The sequence below is a fragment of the Phoenix dactylifera genome, chromosome 6 (genome assembly GCF_051530095.1).
Source record: "Phoenix dactylifera cultivar Ajwa chromosome 6, Ajwa_hap1_PhDact_Kaust_v1.1, whole genome shotgun sequence".
In the NCBI taxonomy this organism is placed as follows: Eukaryota; Viridiplantae; Streptophyta; class Magnoliopsida; order Arecales; family Arecaceae; genus Phoenix; species Phoenix dactylifera.
The window spans coordinates 4,747,876-4,768,785 of NC_143195.1; the positions used below are offsets into that span (position 1 = coordinate 4,747,876).

Sequence of the window (20,910 nt, forward strand, 5' to 3'; positions counted from 1 at the left end):
GGGGTCGTGCCAAGCTCAGTCTCTTTGTTGGATGCTACGCCTTTAGTACAATTAGTGGGGCTTCCCCTTGTACCATGTCCGCTAGTCTTTGTGCTTCCTTTTTGGCATTTTCACCTTTATTCTCTTAATCCTCTACTCTCTCTCTCTGTTCGTTTCTCTCTTCCTATTCATTGCGGGCTTCAACGCCTCTTTTAAAACAATTGGCAGCGCTTCTTTGAATTACTAACCATTGCAATTAAATTAGTAACATGAAAACACATATAATATTATATGGCATACATTTAAGTAAGCTTGGCATGTAGTTAATCAATATTTGAACACTTAATCTAGCCTGGCACACAATTACGCTTTCTCGGTATACAGTTAAGTAAGCTTGGAACATATTTAACCTAGCCTAGTACACAATTAAATCATCTCAGAACACAATTAAGTCTTTTCTGCACACAGTTAAGTCTTTTCAGCACATAAATAAACCTTCTTTATGCACAATTAAGTTAAGATAGTACAATATTGCAAAAGGTTTGAAACAAGTTAATAAAATGTGGTATGCACTTAATATAGCTTGGCATATGGTTAATCTATATGTGAATGCTTAATCTAGCATGTTACAAAGTTAAGAAATCTTGAAACATATTTAATTTAGCTCGGAACACGCTTAAATCTAGATTAAGTATTTACATATAGATTAACCATGTGCCAAACATATTAAGTGCGTACCACATTTTATTAACTGATTTCAAAATTTTTGCAACATTGAGTTATCTTAACTTAACTGTATGCAGAGAAGATTTAATTGTGTATAGAAGACTCAACTGTATATAGAAAAGACAACCATGTACAGAGAAGACTTAACTATTTACAGAGAAGATTTAAGTGTATTCCAGGCTAAATTAAGTATGTTCCAAGATTTTTTAACTTTGTGCTATGCTAAATTAAGTATTCACACATTGATTAACCATCTTAACTAAACTATATTATGCTAGATATTAACTTAACCATATATTAAAGGCTTTGAAATCAATTAACATTTCTCTACAACCATCTATTAATTTTGAAGTGCCTTCTATTCCACCCATCAAGTCATTCTTTCCGTCTCTCTCCACTCAACTTCCCCGAACTCGCCGCCTCCCTCCCGCGCCCCGCCACCCTCTCCCCTCGCGATGACCAGGCCGCCGCCGCCATGGACCTCTCCTCCGTCACCCACCCCACCCATCTCGACGAGTCCTCCGACGAGCTGGGGGAGATCGTGGAGCTGCCGCGACTCGGGGAGGGGCTCTTCGACTCGGCCAAGTTGGGGGGCCGAGATTTCATGCTCCACGACTTGTCGGACCCGTGGGCGTACTTGCTGTCATCTCTCGTCTCTCTGCATTCCACAAAGCACTGGACTCCTCTTCCTCTCTTCTCCCTCACAAGCCCACTTCCATACATCCAATCTCCACAAGTAATTTTGATAGCTCTAGCATTCGCCAAAGAAAAAAAAATTCCAAGGAAAAGGAGATGACTGGGGGAGTGCTGGGCTGTAGTAGTGGACGGAGGCATTGCTACCAATGGAAGCGGAGGAGCAGGAAGAGAGGAAGGGCGGAAGAGTGAGGGTATTTTCATCTCATGATGGAAAATAGTGAAATATCAAAATATCGCTGGACCGATTGTTATAAAACTGGTAAACAGGAACTAAAAATTAGAGTCCGATCCAAAAATATATCGGCCATTAATTTTTTTTTTTAAATAATTGGATGGATGGACCCGGAATTCCTTTGCATCTTATCTTGCCTTTTGGAAGATACATCATACATGCCGAGGGATACGATTTTGCAAGAGAAGATTTCTCTTCCGGATAAATATATAAATCATAAAACCTACCCTCTCACGTTAAATCACGTGACTACAAGCTCAACCGCCTCTCTCGCATAAAGGTTTCCGTTCGGACAAACGCATCGTAACCGCCATTTGTGACATCATCTGGCGTATCGTCTTGTCGCACCGTCCGCGTTTTATGCGTGTCGCCTGCAGGCAAGCTTTGCCCACCTCCGCGGCGGAGAGCCGAAAGGTTGTCGAAGGCCGAGAGCGAGGAGGGAAAGGAAGCCATTTTTTCCCCGTTTTGGGTGGGCAAAGGCATCTCTCCCGACCTCTCGATCTCCTCTCATCACTCCCTCCCTCCCATCCACCCTCCCCTTCTCTCTCAGCTAAAATTCCCCTCTCTGATTGCAGATCGGGACCGGAGTCGTCTCCGTTTAGGGTTTGGAAGCCCCCGATCTTTGCGTGGCATGAGTGCCGAAGGCGATTCCGGCGGCGCAGGCGATACCTGCGCGGCCGGCAGCTGTGGCAGCGCCACCGTCCACATCCGGTGTTCCAATGGGTCCAAATTCTCGGTCCAGACATCGCTCGACTCTACCGTCGAGGCGTTCAAGGCTGTTGTTGCCGGGAGCTGCGACGTGCCGGCCGAGCAGCAGCGATTGATCTATAAAGGTCGGATCTTGAAGGACGACCAAACCCTAGCGAGCTATGGTGCTTCCTGGACCCTTCCCTTGATTCATTTTTTTCTTTTGCTGTTAGCCTAGTTTTGGCTTGGATCGTGATTGTTGCTTGCTGCTTTCTCTGAAATCTTGATTTTCCCTAATTTGTTAGCGGCAGGATTTGAGTGGAAGATTATTAATTTTTTCTTTTTTAAGCTGCCAATTCCATCAGTTTACGCAGTCTTGATGGTAATGCCATGCATTTTGCTGTTCGATTTGTCAATTGGAAAATAAAAAGTTGGGTAATATGTACCTCCCCGTTTCTTTCACTTGTATTCTCCATTTCTTTATGTAGTTTTAGGCAGTCTTGGGTTGATGATTTTAGAAAATTTGCCAGACGAATTGGCGAGGACTTGGTGGAGATTGGTCTTATTTATATATAATTTGTTAAAATTGAGAAATCTCCTAGTAATTGGTTATCCTTATATTCGTAGACTTTTGAATACAAGAAGATTCCATGATTAGATATGTGTTGGTGACAGCATGAAGTGCAATGATTGTTTTTAAGTGAGAGCCATCCATTGAGCAGGAGGTTTGTGAGTTACTCATGTTTGGCTGGAGATGGGTGAACTGTCTGATAGCAAATGAGCTGAGCTTGAGCTAGGTTTCCGAGCTCGAAATAAAATTAGCCAAACACGTGTCTACTAGGCTCAAATAAGCGTGATAATTGATGTGTTGCTCCTGTTTTTAAGTGGGCATGTGCCATGCATATTTTGCATTATATACCATTATTATTATTTTAATTCATTTACTTCTGAATTTATGATGGGTTCGTATAATGATGCTAACAGACTATAAACAAGATTAGATAATTATGATTATAAAACGACAAAAGATACAAAAAGAAAATTATTTGTGATATTTCATTGCATCTTTTTTCCTAATACTCTATCATATAAACTATGCTATTCTACCACACTGCTACATTTAATTGCATCTTCTTTCCTAAAATACTAAGATATCTGATTGCATTTTCTTTCCAAATATTTCATGATATTTGATTGCTTTTTCTTTATTTTCTTTATTTTTCTAGAATGGTAGACATTTTTAGAATTAATTTAAGGGCATCGTCATCCAAAAAGTTGACTCTATAGGAGAATATTCCGAAGTTCGAGACTGTCTCTTTTTTAATATACTATAGATATAAATAAAAACACAATTAAAAAATATTTATGTTTAATTTTTGATGTTAATGTATTTATGTAATTACAACTAGTAGATCCCAATCTGACAGCTGCTATGTGTATTTCTTAATGATAATATCAGCTGTGAGGTTGAGGTTTAACAATTGATATTAGACTTTATCAAACTAAGATATGTTGCCCAGGGTCTCTCTACGCTAAGTCTTTTCCGCTTCTATCCTTGTGCTTCCCTTCAATATCTTGGAATCTGCCATCATTGTTCATTCTTATTCCCGATGTGGTTGTGGTTGTGGTTGTGTTCTCGTGATGCCATTGGTGTCTTCAGTGACATTTTATTTCATCTGCAAAAATTAGAAGCCCACTCATCAGAACTTTTGAGTGGTAGGTTTTTAATTAACAAGATCAGACTGTCAGAGGCATTCTCGATAGACCCGGTCCTGGTGCCAAAGCTGGTACTTTAGAGATGACAGGAGGAGAGCAAGAGGATGGCAATGTTGGGAAAAGCACACCTTTCCTTCATAGTTGTTGGTTCCCTTTCTTAGTCATTGAAAGCTGGCAAGCCGTTTTTATACACAATCTCTGATTGCCTTTCCTCTTACCTGTTGGATTTTTCTCTCCATTGCTTACTCTCCTCTGTTGGTTTTTCCTCTCATCAATTGACTGATCAAGTCTAACTCAAGCTAGCTCGATATCAGTTGAGCTTGGCTTGAGCTGAAACTTTATGACATGTAACAAGCTTGAACTCAGTCTAGCTTATCTCTTTCATATTTGTTTTGTACTTTCCCTACTACATGCTACTAGTTTCCTGACAAAGTCTTATATAAGCTTCTACATAAACTCATTTGAGATGTCTATTATGCTAAAGCTGACCTTTTTGTATAATGGCTCATTGTCAACCATTCTTAAAAAAAAATTGAACAACTATACATGATTTAATGAAAATCTGTTAAAACATGAGAAAAATTAGTTTAATAAATTTACTAACCTTATATAATTCAATGAAAATCTGTCTTATATAAGCTTCCAAATCTTGCTTGCTAAATCATAAATAGTCTCCATATTGTTAAAAGTAAGTTATACAGCACACTGGTCATCATCTTGTATATACCGATCATGATTCAATTTATAGGTTTTTGTTCATGTCCTTGTTAATCTTTCAACGATCCCTAGTTCTTTGTTTTAAGATTTTCTAGCTAACCTCTCAGAATATATGTGTTTTCTGATCAGGCCTAAAAGTGCTTTTTCGGAAAGCTCCAAAATGGAGCTTCTCCTAAAAATCTGTTTTTAGCTTCTGTGAAAGCTAGAATAGCTTTCTGAAATTTTTACCAAACACCTCTATTTCATCTAAAAGTGCTTTTAGAAGGCCAGAAAGTGCTTTTTGGCCCTCTAAAAGCTCCCCCAAAAGGGGCTTAAAAGGGAATGCTGAAGACTAGTTATCTTCTTGCTATTTTATGGGGATTGGAGCCAGTCCAAATGTGTTCAACTTATTGGGCCTTGAGATGCCTTAGTTGGACGAACAATTGAGCTAGTCAATTGGGCTAATCCCTTTGGACTATTTTATTTTATTTTATTGTATTTTTTCATGTATCAGGCTGATATGTTTGTTTTCAAATAGTAAATAATTCTCTTTTGGAGTTTAAGGTATTTAGCTGAAGCAAGAGACAAGTTATGAGTACATTTAGAGGTTTGAAAGGTCACTTTTGGTTTTGATTGGGTCAAAATGGGTTTAATTTCTGCAATATTGGCAGTCCTAATGTTTGATTGAAAATTAATTAAAAATTTAAGGAATTTGAATAGTTAAAATAGTTTTCATAAAAATAGAAAAATGTAAATAAATCAGGTTTAAAACATTATCTCATTCATCATTTGAACATATTGTGTAAAGATCTTGCTGAAACAAACATAACTAGCTTCAATAGAGAATGCTAATTGAGATGGATAACAATAGATCCAATTCTATAGTTTCAGTTCAGTTTATTTTGAATAAATTTCTGAAGATCTAAATGATCTGGACATCGAGGAGTGTATTCAGTTTCATCAATAACAATGAACTTTCTGAGAATTATGAAGATTTGTAGTATCTCTACCTACTTGTATCATTGTCGAACCTTACTCAGTAAATTGCTTTCCTTTGAGGGAGTTTAGCAGAGTCAATGCAGATATGATAAATCATTAGCTTATGTTCTTTTTTAATCATAGCGAAAGCCTTCATGTTGGATAAATATGTAGGTTGCAAAACGATTTACTGTGGCATTGCGCAACTCTTTAACTGGAATAAAGTGAGTCTAAACAAGAAACGAAGTTGCAGGGTGATAAGTAAAAAGGTATAATTTGGGCCTTCTTCAATAGGTATTTTTTGGATGCTTGAGTGCTATGTAAATACTGTGCTGAAGAAGGTAATTTGAGAAAGATATTATAGACATGATGATGGGATATTATATAAGAACAATTTTAATCTATGGCTGGACATTATTAGAGTTCTTAATTAGTTTTGAGTTGGGACAATGCTTGATGGTTATGTTTATAGCTGATCATTTTCAAGCATGGGATATGGTTTTTTGGTGGGCATGTAAATGTATTTGGGGAGAGACTCGAGTATTTTTGGCATGCATTTCCTACTATGTGTGGAAATATTATAAACGGAGTGAATAATTTAGTGTTTGTGATAGGCCGTTCATTACTTCATTAGAGCATTTGCTTTCAGGTAAAGGTTTTGATCTTTTGGTGGGACTGGTATCTAGCACTATCTGTAACTTAGCTAGGAATTGTAAGTTTTATGAAAATCAATTGAGAGGGCTGAGTGGGAATTCTTGTACTGATAGAACCAATCTAATCTTAGATCTTGACCTGCTTGATTTAATCCATGATTTACCAATCCCCGACCCTTACAACCTTGCCCTAAAAAAATGCAGAACAAAAAGTTAAAAAACTCAAAGAAATGAACAAATACGACCATTAATGGAGCTGACTGGGTTTGACAAGATTGGATCCTGTATGGTTGTTTGGTCCCCATTTCTCTGTGTTTTACCTTCTTCCTCTTCTTTTTTTTAACTCATCATGCAGTGAGTGACATGTGGACTGGTGTAAATATATGTGCTTACACACTTTTAGAGCCCAATATGCTAAAATAAATCGATAGGATCTGGAAATATTATATTTTGCAATTCTTGAAGAATATATTAAAATGTAATTACCATAATCCAGTAGACTTCCACTTATTTACAGATGATCTCTTCTTCTTCTTCCTTTTTTTAAAAATAAGACTAGATTGTTAATTTTATCTATTTTCTGATGTCAGTAATCCTATAATATTATCTATTCAATTAGGTGTGAATTCTCACTATTCTGTAATAGAATCATAGTATGAGTTAGTTTATATGGCCTTGCATCTATGTGGTGTGTGTATCTTGGTTGCTTTAGTTTTTGATCATACGAGTTTAGTCAAACTCTTCTAAACAACTTTCCTATATTTTCCTTTGGTTGTTTATATTGTGATGGTGTTTGTCAAGGTCTACCATACCGGCCCATACCTTTGAGATTTGGTTTGGTATATGAGCCGAATCGGTCTGAACCAAGCAAAACTGCTCCATACTGCCTAGCATCGACCGTACCGCCCAATTTTGGGTGGTAGCATGGGTGGGAGTGAGAAAAGTATTGGAAGCATGTTCCGGTTAGGGTGCATACCGTTCCGTACCGACCATATTGTATTGAACTAGTAATATACCAATATGGTTCTCAGCATGGTCTGCCGTACCGATCCGTACCGGTCCGGCCTGGGATCGGTACCGGATCAGCGTGGAATCCGGTACCGGTAGTTTATGGTTGAAAAACCGGTTTGGACCGGTACGGGACCGGTTCGGGACCGGTACGGGACCGGTTCGGGACCGGTACGGGACCGGTTCGGGACCGGTACGGGACCGGTTCGGGACCGGTACGGGACCGGTTCGGACCGGTACGCCACCGGTACGGGTCGCCACCGGTACGCCGACTGGTACCGGTATGGCGGACCTTGGTTCTCAGTATTGGTTTGTGGACCTTTTTCATAATGTATAACTGCTTGCCAAATGTATACATATGATACAACTATAATCATAGCTCGCATTGGTGAAGGAGAGGAACTGAGGAAGAGGAAGAAATGTGCTAATCACCCCATAAGTACAAACTACTAGGCTGCAGAATAGGAAAAAAATATCTAGTCTTTACCCTCAAATTCTTATTCTTAAGTCATTCCTTGAAATATGGGATGACTTCAAATTTCACTACCAAAAACACAGCATAAAGTTTAAACAGTAATTCTAATTTTATACTACTAATAAACAACCCAAACTTTTTGTTCTCATTGCAATAAATTTTTAGGATGCTAAGTTTGTGACACTGATTTGGCGATGCAAGTTTAAGATTCCTAATTATTGTGTCATTGAGATCTGATATATTAGAGCAGTGTAGTGATGACATGTGAGTTTGATTTTCCTCATACTTTTGTCAATTTATTAGAGCAGTGTAGTTATTTAATTTAGTGACATGGTCTGAACCTGACCCTTTCTACAATTCAATTCCAGATTTAAAGAGAAGCAGAAAAGGTAAATCTAGATAGTCCATGATTGAATTAAGGGTCTGTTTGGATATTCCTACAGGATTGGGCTGAAAATTTTATAGGATTCATGGATTGGGCCATCCATTTATGTATGACCTTGTAACAACCAAACACCACCCATCCCAAATCTTGTGGGAAGAAAAAAAGACCTCCATGGGTTTTTTTTTTCTTCTTGCAAGCCAAAGGCTAGGATCTGGGCTGGGTTTGGACAAGATCTTAGAAAATGTAAGATAGATAGGCCAACAAGTCTGATTTCTATAGGATTTTCAACCCAATCCTATAGGAATATCCAAACAGGACCTAAACCTAAGGAGCAACCTTTGATGCTTAACTTTCAAAAAAGACACCACTTGCCCCAAGGCAAGCCAAAGAAGCAACAAAAAGAGCAAAAAGAAAATGGTTAATCATTTCCGCTGTAACATGTATGCTATTAAATGAGAAAAGTCAGCAGTTTTGCTTTAGCAGAGGTAGAAAATCATTACAAATCCATTTTAACACAAACAAGTTCTTTGCTATCTAGATTTTGTCCCACTTTTGAGGACCTTAATGTTGATAGGGTTTTTTTTGCATACATACTCTCCTAAATATTGGAATTTGTGTGAATACCCTTCCAAATTTGATATTTACATGTATACCCTCATCAAACACTTATTTTGTATATATACCCTTCTTTTATTTTTTTTTTTGCATATGTATCCATGCTATCTAATGCCGTTAAGAAATTAGTGGTTTAAAAATGAAATGACGAAAACACTCTTAACGGGTAAACATGTAAAAAGAAACGTTTATAAGGCTATACATGTAAATAGCAATTTTGGAAGGTATTCGTGCAATTTTATATTTTTAGAAGGGTATACATGCAAAAAAAATCGAACTTTTTTATAAATACCCTTCTACATATTGAAATTTGTACTAATGCTTTCCAAATTGATATTTACATGCGTGCCCTCACAAAATACTATTTTTGTATGAATACATTTGAAATAGCAATTCAGCGAACATGATTAAACAAAATTATATTTATTTAAAATAATAATTAATTAAAATTATGAAGGTATCTTTTTATTTCTGAAGCGGATAATAGGCTAACAAGTCTCACTAAAAACTAATATCTCTACCTCATTTGAAAAAATTTTCGATCTCTCTCGGCCCTCTCTTTCACTTCTCTATCTGAAATTAAAAACATTGCCTTGACCCCCTTCTCCACCATAGACCGCCCTTCATTGTATCCTTTTTTACATGAAGATGGTCAGATCCTGGCTTTAGCTTTATAAAGTATTTAAAGAAAAGTATTGTAAGAGATCTCATATGAGATTTGCAATGTTTATCTTTTAGAGCTGAAAATTTTTTTATGTGCAGACTGGTGGCTGATTTAAAATTGCTGTGACAAGTTGGGCCCCATATACTAGATCTTTTCTTGTTCTAGAAAATTGAAGCTCCAAAGAAAAGTGGCTTAAGGTATACAACGTAGGGGTGGCCTTCTACCACATGTATGCAGAGGTTGTTAATAAGTTTAAAGGGTTCGAAGTTCTTTAACGATTTTGCTTGGAGATGGTTAATGTTGTTCTTCCACCCATGAGCCTAGCAGTAGCAAGGAAGCTTGGTTATTGCAATCTATCATGTGCCATTGAGAGATTTTAATCCTTTTCTATATTCTAATACATGCCCTCATATATGCATCTATAACAATAAATATTATAAACTATGTTTTGATGAAATAAGATATAGTGGTTGTTATAAATGAAAAAGAATAAATAGAATAATTTCATGATTAGTGAAAGAACTTTTATAACTCTTTTTATTATCTAATTGTCGAATCAATCTTTTTCTTAAGCAATATTTTTACGAAAACCATTGAGGAGTAGGCACAAGACAAATCCAAGTATTAAAATAGGTTGAAATAAAAAAAAGATTTTTTTTTGCATATAAACCCTTCTAAATATGTAAAATTGCATGGATACCCTCGCAAAGTATTATTTGCATATATGCCCTTATAAATGTTTCTTTTTGCATATCTACCTATTAAGAATATTTTAGTCATTTTTAATTTTAAACCGTTAATTTTTTGACAGCATTAGATGGTGTAGGCACATATGCAAGAAAAAAGAAAAAAGAAGGGTATAAATGCAAAACAAATATTTTATAAGGGTATACATGCAAATATCAATTTTGGAAGGATATTCATATAAATTTCAATATTTAGGAGGATATGTAAGCAAAAAACCCATGTTGATATTAGATGTTACTTATGAAATAAATATTTGGGCGCCAAATGAATTTTGAAGAGAATATTTACATGCCAAGTCAGATGCATGTTTGTCAGGATTATGCCTACAAAATGCTGCTGAGTCATTAATGTTCTTGATTATTGATTCCTAAACAAGACTAGTTCAAAATTTTTCTAATATGCGAAATTAGAAAAGTTCAGAAAGGATCTTATGATGATTTGAAGCCTCGATGCCCCATGTGTGACTTTAATTGCATCGAATGGGCATACCATTTTGGCTTTTATGAATCCAAACCTCATTATCCTAACAGGACTTGCATTTCTAATTATAGATCCAATCCCCAAAACACACTAAAAGAAATCTTTGGAATAAATTTTAATCAAATCATGGACCCAAGCCTCATGTGGTCCTCAAATCTAGGACTTCTAACTAGACCTAGAAAGTAAAGAATGCTCAAATTACCAAATTAGTTATTTTGATTCACTCACTCACTCAAATTACATGACTTACTCCTTTTGGCTTCTATTCCATTTTGTCGTGTTGACATTGCTTCCTGTTCCAGAAAACCTTCCCTGAAGCTTAATCTTAGAATATAAAGAGGTTTTTTAATAGGATATGAAACCAAGGCTCGCCGTACCGGTAGCGGAACCCGTACTAGTGCCACACTAGTATAGTATCGGTACGGTATGGTATGAAATTTTTTTGGCGTATCGAGGATCGGTATGCCACTGGTACCGAACTGGTACGGTACGGTACGTACGGTACTATCCGGTATGGTACGGTACGACATACTATGCATGAAATCAATGAAGAGACCCTACTTAAAACAAATAGAAGGGAAACTTGTATCATTAACTAGTGCTGTTAGGAGAATACCAAATTTAATGAAACAGTGATTCTTTGAGAGACTTTTTTATATTGTTTAATCCAAGCTACGCTGAACCGGTACCGGTAGGCATATCGGTTGCCTACTGGACCAATTCGAGACCGGTTCGTATCGAAACCGGTCTGGTACGAACCAGTCTTTGTTTATATTATTTTTTTTGGTTCGCAGATGCGTGCGGAAATTTTTTTTTGTTCGCATCCGCGCGCTGCCTTGTGCAGGCGGGGGAATCGTGCTCGCGTGCTGTGAAATCGTGCCGCGCGCGGTGGAATTGTGCACTGAAACGCGCAGGGGGAACCGCGTGCGGGCGTGCGGCTCCGCGCCTGCGTGGGGCGCACACCACAGCGCGCACGCTGTTGTTTAAAATCCATAGCACGCGCGTTGTGGCTAAAAAAAAATGGTACCGACGCGAATCAACCGGTTCGCAATGGTACAGGCTGGTACGCAGCCGGTACGCATGCATACCGGTCGGTACCAGCCCGAAAATAGCTGAAATCGGTACCCAGACGACTGGAACCGGTATCCACGCCACGCTGTCCAGGTACCAGTTCCAGGCCGAACCAGTCAAGACCCGGCTGAAGCAGCCGGTACGGACCAGTTCAGCAGACCATGGTTTAATCAATGTGTTGTCAAATAATTAACAAGGTTTTCATTTCTGTCTTGCCCAAGTGTCCTGACTCATTCAATATTTGCAACCAAGGCTGGTGGTATTTTCTTTAAGAGAACAACATTTTATAGCAAAAGTATATTTTTCAATTAAAGGATTAATTGATTAATTCTTTCTTCTAGGGGTTAGGAGACCAACAAAAATATTGTTATCAATATTAATTTGTGGTATTTATTCTAATATTAAACCCAACCTCCCAACTGCCACTCCATTCATTGGCTGTCAATCTCCACATCCCTTCCTCAGAACATTAACTTTTATCTGATCTAAGTGTAGTGCAATTCGTACTTTTGAGGGGGAGAAACAGATATGCGCACACTCCCAAATTTGGAGTGTATTTACTAGATTATATGAATAATAAAATAATCTTTAGTCAGTTTGAGGTTATCAAAGTCATCCATACTACCTCTTAAGTACATGGTGGATTGCATGTGCCAAAGTCAATCTATATGTATTACAAATTGGAGGTAAATCCTAAGCTTAATATTTTTTAGCTGATATTTTCTCTCTGTTTCAGAAAATGTATAAATGATAGAACAAAGATAAAGGTATCTTATACCAGTGCATTGTCAGCTTGGCACTTCCATTGGAAGGTACACGTCATGCTATGCTAGTGCCTGACATGCAATGGTCCACATGCATTGGCACAATACATGCTGGTTTATGCTGGTAGTGTTGGTCGGCACTTCAGTCCTTGCAGTAGAAGTACGAAGTCTATTTATATGCAAATTTAAGCCGGAATATTGGAAAATTATTAGGATTACTAAAGGTATAGCAAGGGCAAGAATTGGATGGATTTAATTCCGATAGAGATTAGTAGTTTAATAGCTTATATTGGGCGGTGACACTTGTAACTTAACAATGGAAACAAGCATTTGGTTACTTAAGTGTGGGTTTGTCATGCCAACCATTGATTATTTTGTACATAATTTGGGGAAAAAGTGCAAGCATCAAAAGATTACACTAAGGCAGAAATTGAAGGTGCTAATTGGCTTATTGGTAAAGTCTCTCTATTTCTTTGGTAGTCATCGTCTATTTTTTTGGTAAGGTCCATATACCCCTAAACCCTCAAATCCTGGTGGAGGCAGGATTTTGAACCTAGGTCTCTCTGGCACAACCACCAAGAGACTTGACCAGCCTGGTAAGCTGGCATCTTCCATTGGAAAAGTCACTTTTGGTGGTGTAACAAGAGACTTGGTATTGACTCCCCCTATCAATGGTTATCAAGGGTTTAGGGGCTTTGTGGAAGTGCTAGTCCCCATTGCTTAGCCCATTAGCAAACACAAGAAAAAGGACTAGCGGTCAGTGATGATTATATCACAGGAAAGAAGGGACATGAGGGTGGGTTATATATAATGAATGATCATATTGCAGGAGTTGATTCTTGATTTCGTTTATAATTAGATATGAGAATCGAGTTAGAGGTCAAAAGATGAATTGTTAAGATTGGCATGATTTCCTTCATGATATCTCCTTGAGATATTTCCAAATCACATAAAGTAACCCATGGCTCAAGATGCTTATGCCTTGCTGTAATATAATAATTGGGGAAGTGTGATTTGTTCCTTCGGCCAAACTATAATTGGGACGAATGTTCCTATACATTTGCTTTACAAAATTAAGTTGTTAAATGCTAACAATAAATTGATATACAACCATTTTGTCAAAATTTAAAGGACAGGCCTCCTCCAATTGATGAAGGGGTTTAGACAAATTGAAATTCCAGCTGTACTATTCTAGGATATGTTTATTTGTGATTTAGGTAGAATAATGCCCAGTAACCCTACATACTTAGCCAAACAACCATTTTTTTGCTTGAGGTTAGAGGAGTTTAAAGGAGTAAAGAAGGAATTTTGAAGAAATTGACTGGTTCCATGTTTGGAAAACTGCGGTATGGGACCTCAGGTCCATACTGGTCACTGGTTGATACAGTGTGTGCCATGATATGGGCCCTTATTGACCAGCACAGTAAGTTGGTACAAGGCTGGTATGGTTGGCACATATCGACCAGTATAGACTGTACTGATGTGATACTTGTATCATCAGTTTAGCCCCACCTTTACCTTTTTCAACCTAGTTAGCTAAGATAAACCGGGTCAAAAATATTTTGCCAAAATGATGGACTAAAATTAACCCTCTCTATCCCATCACTTCTTTCCAAGATATTCCAGCTAACCCGTTTAACCTATTTCGTTAACCCTGAACCAGACAGCCTTGATAGATAAGGTGTCTAACTTTGCTCTCACCAAGAATTGAAGGGGTTGACATGAATTTGGTTCTTTGAAGTAGATGAATAGGTTGAGGTGATCAGAAAACTAGCTTTCTCTGAGAGATGGGGTTTGAGGTGAATTGGGATTCTGTTTTTGTTGTTTTCAGGAGATGAAAGAATCAGTTTCAGGGGAAGTCCTAGTTCTTCTCTTACATGCGTCATTTGACTAAAAGTTGTATAGATGGTATATATGGTATATATCATGTGGGTTAGGCCTTACCCTTACAGCGTGTTCTAGAGTCAAATCCCAGGTTTAACTTGCTAATGTATTTTAGTTGTAGGGCTCTTTAATCAGTCCTTTAGGTGTGCCTACTGCCTAGGAGTTTGTTGCTCTGATTTTCTGTTTATTAGGGCCTTTTGCTGAAGTAATGGTACAGATAATAGATAATTCAGATAGTAAATGGTAAAGATAATGGCGAGTTCAGATTAAATATTACCTGGCACTTTATAGGCTCATTCTAGTCCTTTACTAGTCCTAGTTAACATGCTAGTGGCTGGCCAAGCATATGGGCACCACTTTAAGGAGAGGGAGCCCTCCAGTCTCGTTGTTTCTCATACTGGGGGATGCCTGTTTTGTTTTGGCCTGCAAAGGGATAAGATGAGAGGAGAGAAGAGAAATAAAATAATGGAAAAGGAAAGAAAGAGGATACAGAACAGAAAAGGTAACTGAAGAAAGAAGCAGAGAAGAAGAGAGGTGCCCTTTTCCATTCTCCGGACTCCAGAGCCTTCTCTCTTCTTCAAAATATTGTCGAATGATTAAGTTCTCATCCATATAGTTTGTAGGATGCAGTATATGTCCGTATTGTTTGTAGGATGTCTTATCAATTTTGTATGGTTTGGAAGGGGGAAAGGATGAGGTGTAAACCAGATCTGATGAACTGTGAACGGAATATCTTGTTTCCATTCCTTCTTTCTCTTCATTGCAATTATTAGTTAATTGTATCCGAAGTTAATTATTGTTCCCAGGACAAAATTGCGATCCTATCTGGTGGAAATTCTAGCAGTAATAACAAACCTCTAATTTGCAATTAAAATTTTTCTAGAAGTCTGCGAGAGATCTGGTTGTGGGCTTTGGACTTTGCAATATCATGTGTATAATGACTGAGATTTCATGGATACATGTGCAGTTAGTAAAGTTGGACGATATTCATGAATCCAACAAGATTTCATTAAGCAATTTCCAATAATTCCTCTCTTCCCCCAGCCGAGGTTTATAAATAAATTTTGGCAGCGAAGATATTTGGATCCTGCTTTATTTTGGCCGCCAAAATATATTGGTAAGGAAAGGAGAAGAGATGTGCAATCCTAGAATGAACTGTGTGGATTCTTTTGGTCAGATGCAGCCAATAATGTTATTAAAAGAACAATTATTGCAGAAACAAATAAAGAACATGTCATTCATGCGCATCCTTTTCCCCCCATGAGTTCCAGAACATTTCAAATTTTAAGCAAAACCAATTTTACTATTTGTGCACCTTGAAATTCTGGATTGCTGTTGCATATCCTGCTTGCTGAAGTATGATGCCACTGCATTCTGTGTATGTATGATAGGTGCTGGTTTCTAACGATGCTTTAGGCAAATAGATAAAGAAGGAAACTAGAATAGGAATGAAAATAATGGAACCCACAGCAACTAGCAAAAGTGAGGAAATAATGGAGGAATAGAAGAGACAAAGAAAAAAGGGAACAAGAAGAAATGTTTACAAACTGCTGTTGGTGAAAGGAGGAAAGTGAAACTGAGAAGGAAAAATAAATAGACACTGTTTTTGCAGGTACTTGCTTGTGTGGCAAGAAAAGAGAAAAGGAGCAAAAAAGGAAGAGAAAGAAGTATAGTAAAAGTTATGACTAGAAGGTCAGGAAAGGAAAAGGTGAGAAATTGTACAAGAAAAAGAAGTGAAAGGAGAAGAATTAAAAAAATGATACTAAGAGGGAAAAATGATGACTTAAGAATTTATTCTGTCCTTATAATCATTTTTGTATAAATTAATATCAATCTTAGCTTGTAACAATTGCATATAAGTATTTCAAAGGCATCACCGAATATGGATTCTACTAAAAGTTTTGCAGTCTAATATAATTAAGTATGAAAATGGATCAAAATGTCACCTCAGCATTTGTAATCTCATTGTATCAAACAGTTCACTTAAAAGGTAATGTTGTTGCCCTTTTTAATTGAATCATGGTTGTCAACAAGAATAAGACTCTGACCTCCCTAATAAAATGCATATTTCAATATAACCAAGTTATGTAGCATGTTGACATCTTGTTGCGCAGAGCTAAAGGAAAAGAAAGTTACTTGCATGTTCTTTAACGAGTCAAATCATTCTTTTGTTTTGATAAAAAATCTTTTCTTGTTTCTTTATGAAGTTTACATTAGATTTCCACGAAGCAAGTGCATTGTTCTACTAAAATTCTATTATTAAAATGGATGTTTAATTCTCAGGATATTGTGTTAGAAATATAAAACAGCCTCTGTAGGATGCATACGTGCATACATTCATAGCATCTTGACTATATTTACATTCAATGCACATGAGAGGGTAAGAAGCATATAAATTAGATGCGCACACCAAATGCATGGGGTTTGTAGAAAGGTGCTAGTGTGTTTGTGTGTGTGTGGGGTTGGTTGGTTGGTGGGGGTTTGTGTGTATACATTTATTTTGTATCTAGATGATTTACATTCAATGTGTATGAGAGGGTAAGAAGCATATAAATTTGATGCATGATACCAAATGCATGTGTTTTGTAGAAAGATGGTGTTTTCAATTAAAGTTATAATCTAGAATTTCTAGATAGGGGTGTGTTTTTGGGGAAGAGGTCTGCACCCAGCTGGAATAGGAGCATGTAATACCATTGTATGATCGAACAGTAAGCATTAGTGAGGAGACAATTGGAGGTTGTGACATTGGTAATCGCCGAAGTATTATGGTATGCAAGAGGAAGAAGTTCTGTAATGCCAATTTATATAGCTGAAGTATTGATTAGTTTTTCTTCTTGCACCATCTTGGCCTTCATTCTTGCTCTATTTGGCTTCTGACCAAGCCTATCTCTGATTCTCTTTTTATCTTGGTTAGGCGTGGAGTCAGACCATACCATTCATTTGGTCCGTGGTGCTGTGCCATCATCAGCTAACACTGCTGCATCCAACCTAGGAGCTTCAAGTACTCCAAATGAAGGTAGTGGCCTTGGTGGAGCTGGTTTTGGAGGCTCACTATTTCCAGGCCTTGGTGCTAATGGGCTGGCTGGATTAGGGGGATCTGGTTTATCTGGGATTGGATTTCCAGAACTTGGTCAGGTGCAACGGCAGCTAACTCAAAACCCCAACATGATGAGGGAAATAATGAACATGCCTGCCATCCAGAACCTTATGAATAACCCTGACTTGATGAGAAATATAATCATGAGCAATCCTCAAATGCGCGAGATTATTGACCGCAATCCTGATCTTGCACACATCCTCAACGATCCCAGCACTCTGCGGCAGACACTGGAAGCAGCAAGAAATCCTGAGATCATGAGAGAGATGATGCGGAACACAGACAGGGCTATGAGCAACATTGAAGCTTCTCCAGAAGGATTTAACATGCTCAGGCGCATGTATGAAACCGTACAGGAACCTTTTCTGAATGCCACAACAATGGCTGGGGACAATGATATGGGGTCAAACCCATTTGCAGCTCTTTTAGGGAACCAGGATGTCACCCATAACAGAGATCGGTCACCCAACCCATCAGCTACTGGTTCAGAATCAGTTGCTGGGTCTCCTTCGCCGAACACCAACCCACTTCCCAATCCTTGGAGCAGCAATGGTAAGTACCATATGTTCTTTATGATTGCTGAGTCTTTGAAGTTTGGCGTTCTTTGTTTTCGTCCAGTTATGTAAGAAGTTAATTCCACAGCTGAAGGTCCGCAGCCAGTTAACACTAGGTCAACTCCTGCCAGCGATACAAGGGCACCAGGCATTGCTGGGTTAGGAGGACTTGGTTTACCAGATTTGGAACAGATGGTTGGTGGAGTGCAGGATTCTACCCCATCGAGTCAATTTATGCAAAATCCAGCCATTATGCAGATGGTGCAGAGCCTCCTTTCTGACCCTCAGTATATGAACCAGGTAGAATCTACTTTATGTTGAACGACTCAAACCTTGGTCCGAGCTTTCTTATTTTGTGATTATTTGATTGCTGCTAGATACTTAATTTCAATCCCCATATGCGTGGCCTATTGGAATCCAATACTCAGTTAAGAGAGATGTTGCGAAATCCAGAATTTCTACGCCAGCTGACTTCTCCTGAGACAATGCAGGTAGCTTTGGTATATTGCTATCTTTGCAATCAGTTTTCTGGTTTGTTCTCGTGTGAACTGAACAGCTCTTTCCTGCAGCAACTTTTGTCCTTTCAGCAATCACTTTTATCCCGGATTGGTCAGCAACAGTCAAGCCAGTAAGTCATCTTATACCTAATATTCATCTGTTGCCCAATTTCTTTTCATGTCTGTCATAAAAGTTGTTCTCCATGAGAAATTTGAAGCATTCTTTCCTATATATCGGATCAATATTTCATGTCTTGGTACTGGACTCTATATTGGTACCTTATCAATGCAGGCCAGATCAGTATGATATGCCCCATACTGGTGCATGGTACGCTGTTGGACTTGGTGCAGTACCTGTACCATGTGGCAGTATGGGACATATTGCAGGTGCTCGGTACTGTACCAGGTTGGTACAGTACGCCCTGTACTAGCCGGATGGGGGATGGTACTTGAAAGTTGAAAACCTTGCTATGGATTTTCATTTATGTTTCCTGTTGCTTGTTTTTTCATTTTATACTTTATTCTGTAATTCCTTTGCAACTTATTCTGTCCTTTATTTCGCTTTTCCATCACGATGGTTCTTGAACATTTTTATTTTCTTATATTCCTAGATGATTTTAATTTCTCATCCGTTCTTTGTACTTAGCTAGCTATACTTGGTAACCACTGATACATGAATTACTTGGTCGCAGGGAACAAAATCAGACAGGTGGTGGAGCAGGTAATTGATAATCTTCTTCACCTATGATTTGGTTTTTGGCTGTTTCGCCGCTGTCACTTGATATCTATATCATTTACTAGTATATTCTCTTGTATATCTGGATATGTTGATGAGTTGGTGGTGAAGTTGACTGGTAGATTTTCTATATTACTAGAATATCTGGCATACTTAGGGATACTTGGTTGATTAATGCTGTGGATTATTGGCAAATAATCAAAATTTTTGCTGAGAACTGTTCAATCTGATTTAACCACTTATTTATTAACTTATACTTGAGTTATTGCTCACTTGTGTGTTTTTGTTCTCTCTAATTAATATTGTTTGTTGCCTCTGCTTATGCATGTAGGATGCAACATCCCTTTTCCTTTTGTGTGCGCATCTTGGGCATTTATGTACATGTGCATGCATTTGGAGAACCGAGTTTTCTTTCTGTTCTCTCTCTCTCTCTTTTTCTCTCTCTCTGTGTGTACGTGTGATCTTAACACATACCTACTGCTGCTTCAGTTCGGGCAAATATGGGCTGTTTTACTTTTCGCTAGCCAGCCACATTTCCTTTCTGATATTGCATTTTCTAATGCCACTTGGCCACAGGTACACCTAACAATGCAGGGCTGGAATTGCTGATGAACATGTTTGGGGGACTTGGTGCTGGAGGTCTTGGTGTTCCTAACACCTCTAATGGTGAACATCATATTATTACCATGAATACATTTTAGTGTCTTTTCATGTAATGAAACCATTCCATCTCTGCTGAACTGGTGAAATGAATGCTTGTCATTGCAGTGCCACCAGAAGAGCTTTATGCAACCCAGTTGTCTCAACTTCAGGAAATGGGTTTCTTTGACACTCAGGAGAACATCCGAGCACTGAGTGCCACCGCTGGGAATGTCCATGCTGCGGTTGAGCGGCTCCTTGGAAATCTCGGTCAGTAGATAATTATGAATCAATGATCCTTTCTTTTATAGTAGCCTACATTATGTGGGTCTGTAAGATTAGTCAGCGTCACCTGTCTACATAGCTTTCAAGACAGCAAAACACAGATTCAGCTTCTATTCTCAGCGTGGAATAAGTAGAGGTAATTGCCAAGGGTGGTTAAATTTTTTATGTTGGAGCCTTATTCATGTATTTCTATTAAGATATTATATTGAGTCTGTTATGTATGTACATATACTAGTTAAAGGCTGTATTTTGTCTTGTGAACTGTACAAGCAGTGAATTTGTTTTGGTCCATGTGGTTACTGACAATTTCAGTTTCTCCTTATCCTATATTACTAAATTTACTGAAGTTGTGTTTAGAGAAGGGCAAACACTCTGCATCTCTAGTTGCAGCAAATCTCTATAGTAGAGCCACTCAATCTATGATAGCTGGAATCCATCAAATTTCCTAAGAAATTTGTATATACTGATTTTGGAGCTGTAATTTGAAGGCAATATTTTTTGTAGTTAATGATTAGGTCACCATATTTGGAATATTCTGCACCCTATTTTTTTTAAAATCTTATCATTTTCTTAATAGTAGTTGGTGGTTTAGTCCATGGTAGCCGTGCATGAATGCAACATGCGGATTGAAGCTGGTCTGAACTGA

The 20,910-nt window shown here is 38.0% G+C and overlaps 1 protein-coding gene across 4 annotated transcripts; it reads left to right on the forward strand.

The window, feature by feature from the left end:
• Nucleotides 1–1,876: 1,876 nt before the first annotated feature.
• On the forward strand, nt 1,877–20,610 carry LOC103716592 (ubiquitin domain-containing protein DSK2b-like). 4 transcript variants are annotated; one of them, XM_088723201.2, is made up of 9 exons: nt 1,877–2,102; nt 2,209–2,505; nt 17,371–18,105; nt 18,196–18,407; nt 18,485–18,598; nt 18,677–18,735; nt 19,297–19,325; nt 19,917–20,006; nt 20,109–20,610. In XM_088723201.2, exons 1-9 carry the CDS (start codon nt 1,994–1,996, stop codon nt 20,255–20,257), a joined length of 1,794 nt encoding a protein of 597 aa, XP_088579327.2. In that variant the 5' UTR covers nt 1,877–1,993; the 3' UTR covers nt 20,258–20,610. The 4 variants fall into 4 exon arrangements, with proteins under 4 accessions (XP_088579327.2, XP_038974040.3, XP_088579329.2 ...); XM_039118112.3 differs by having other exon boundaries at nt 1,943–2,112; XM_088723203.2 differs by having other exon boundaries at nt 1,943–2,112; nt 18,536–18,598.
• Nucleotides 20,611–20,910: the final 300 nt, after the last annotated feature.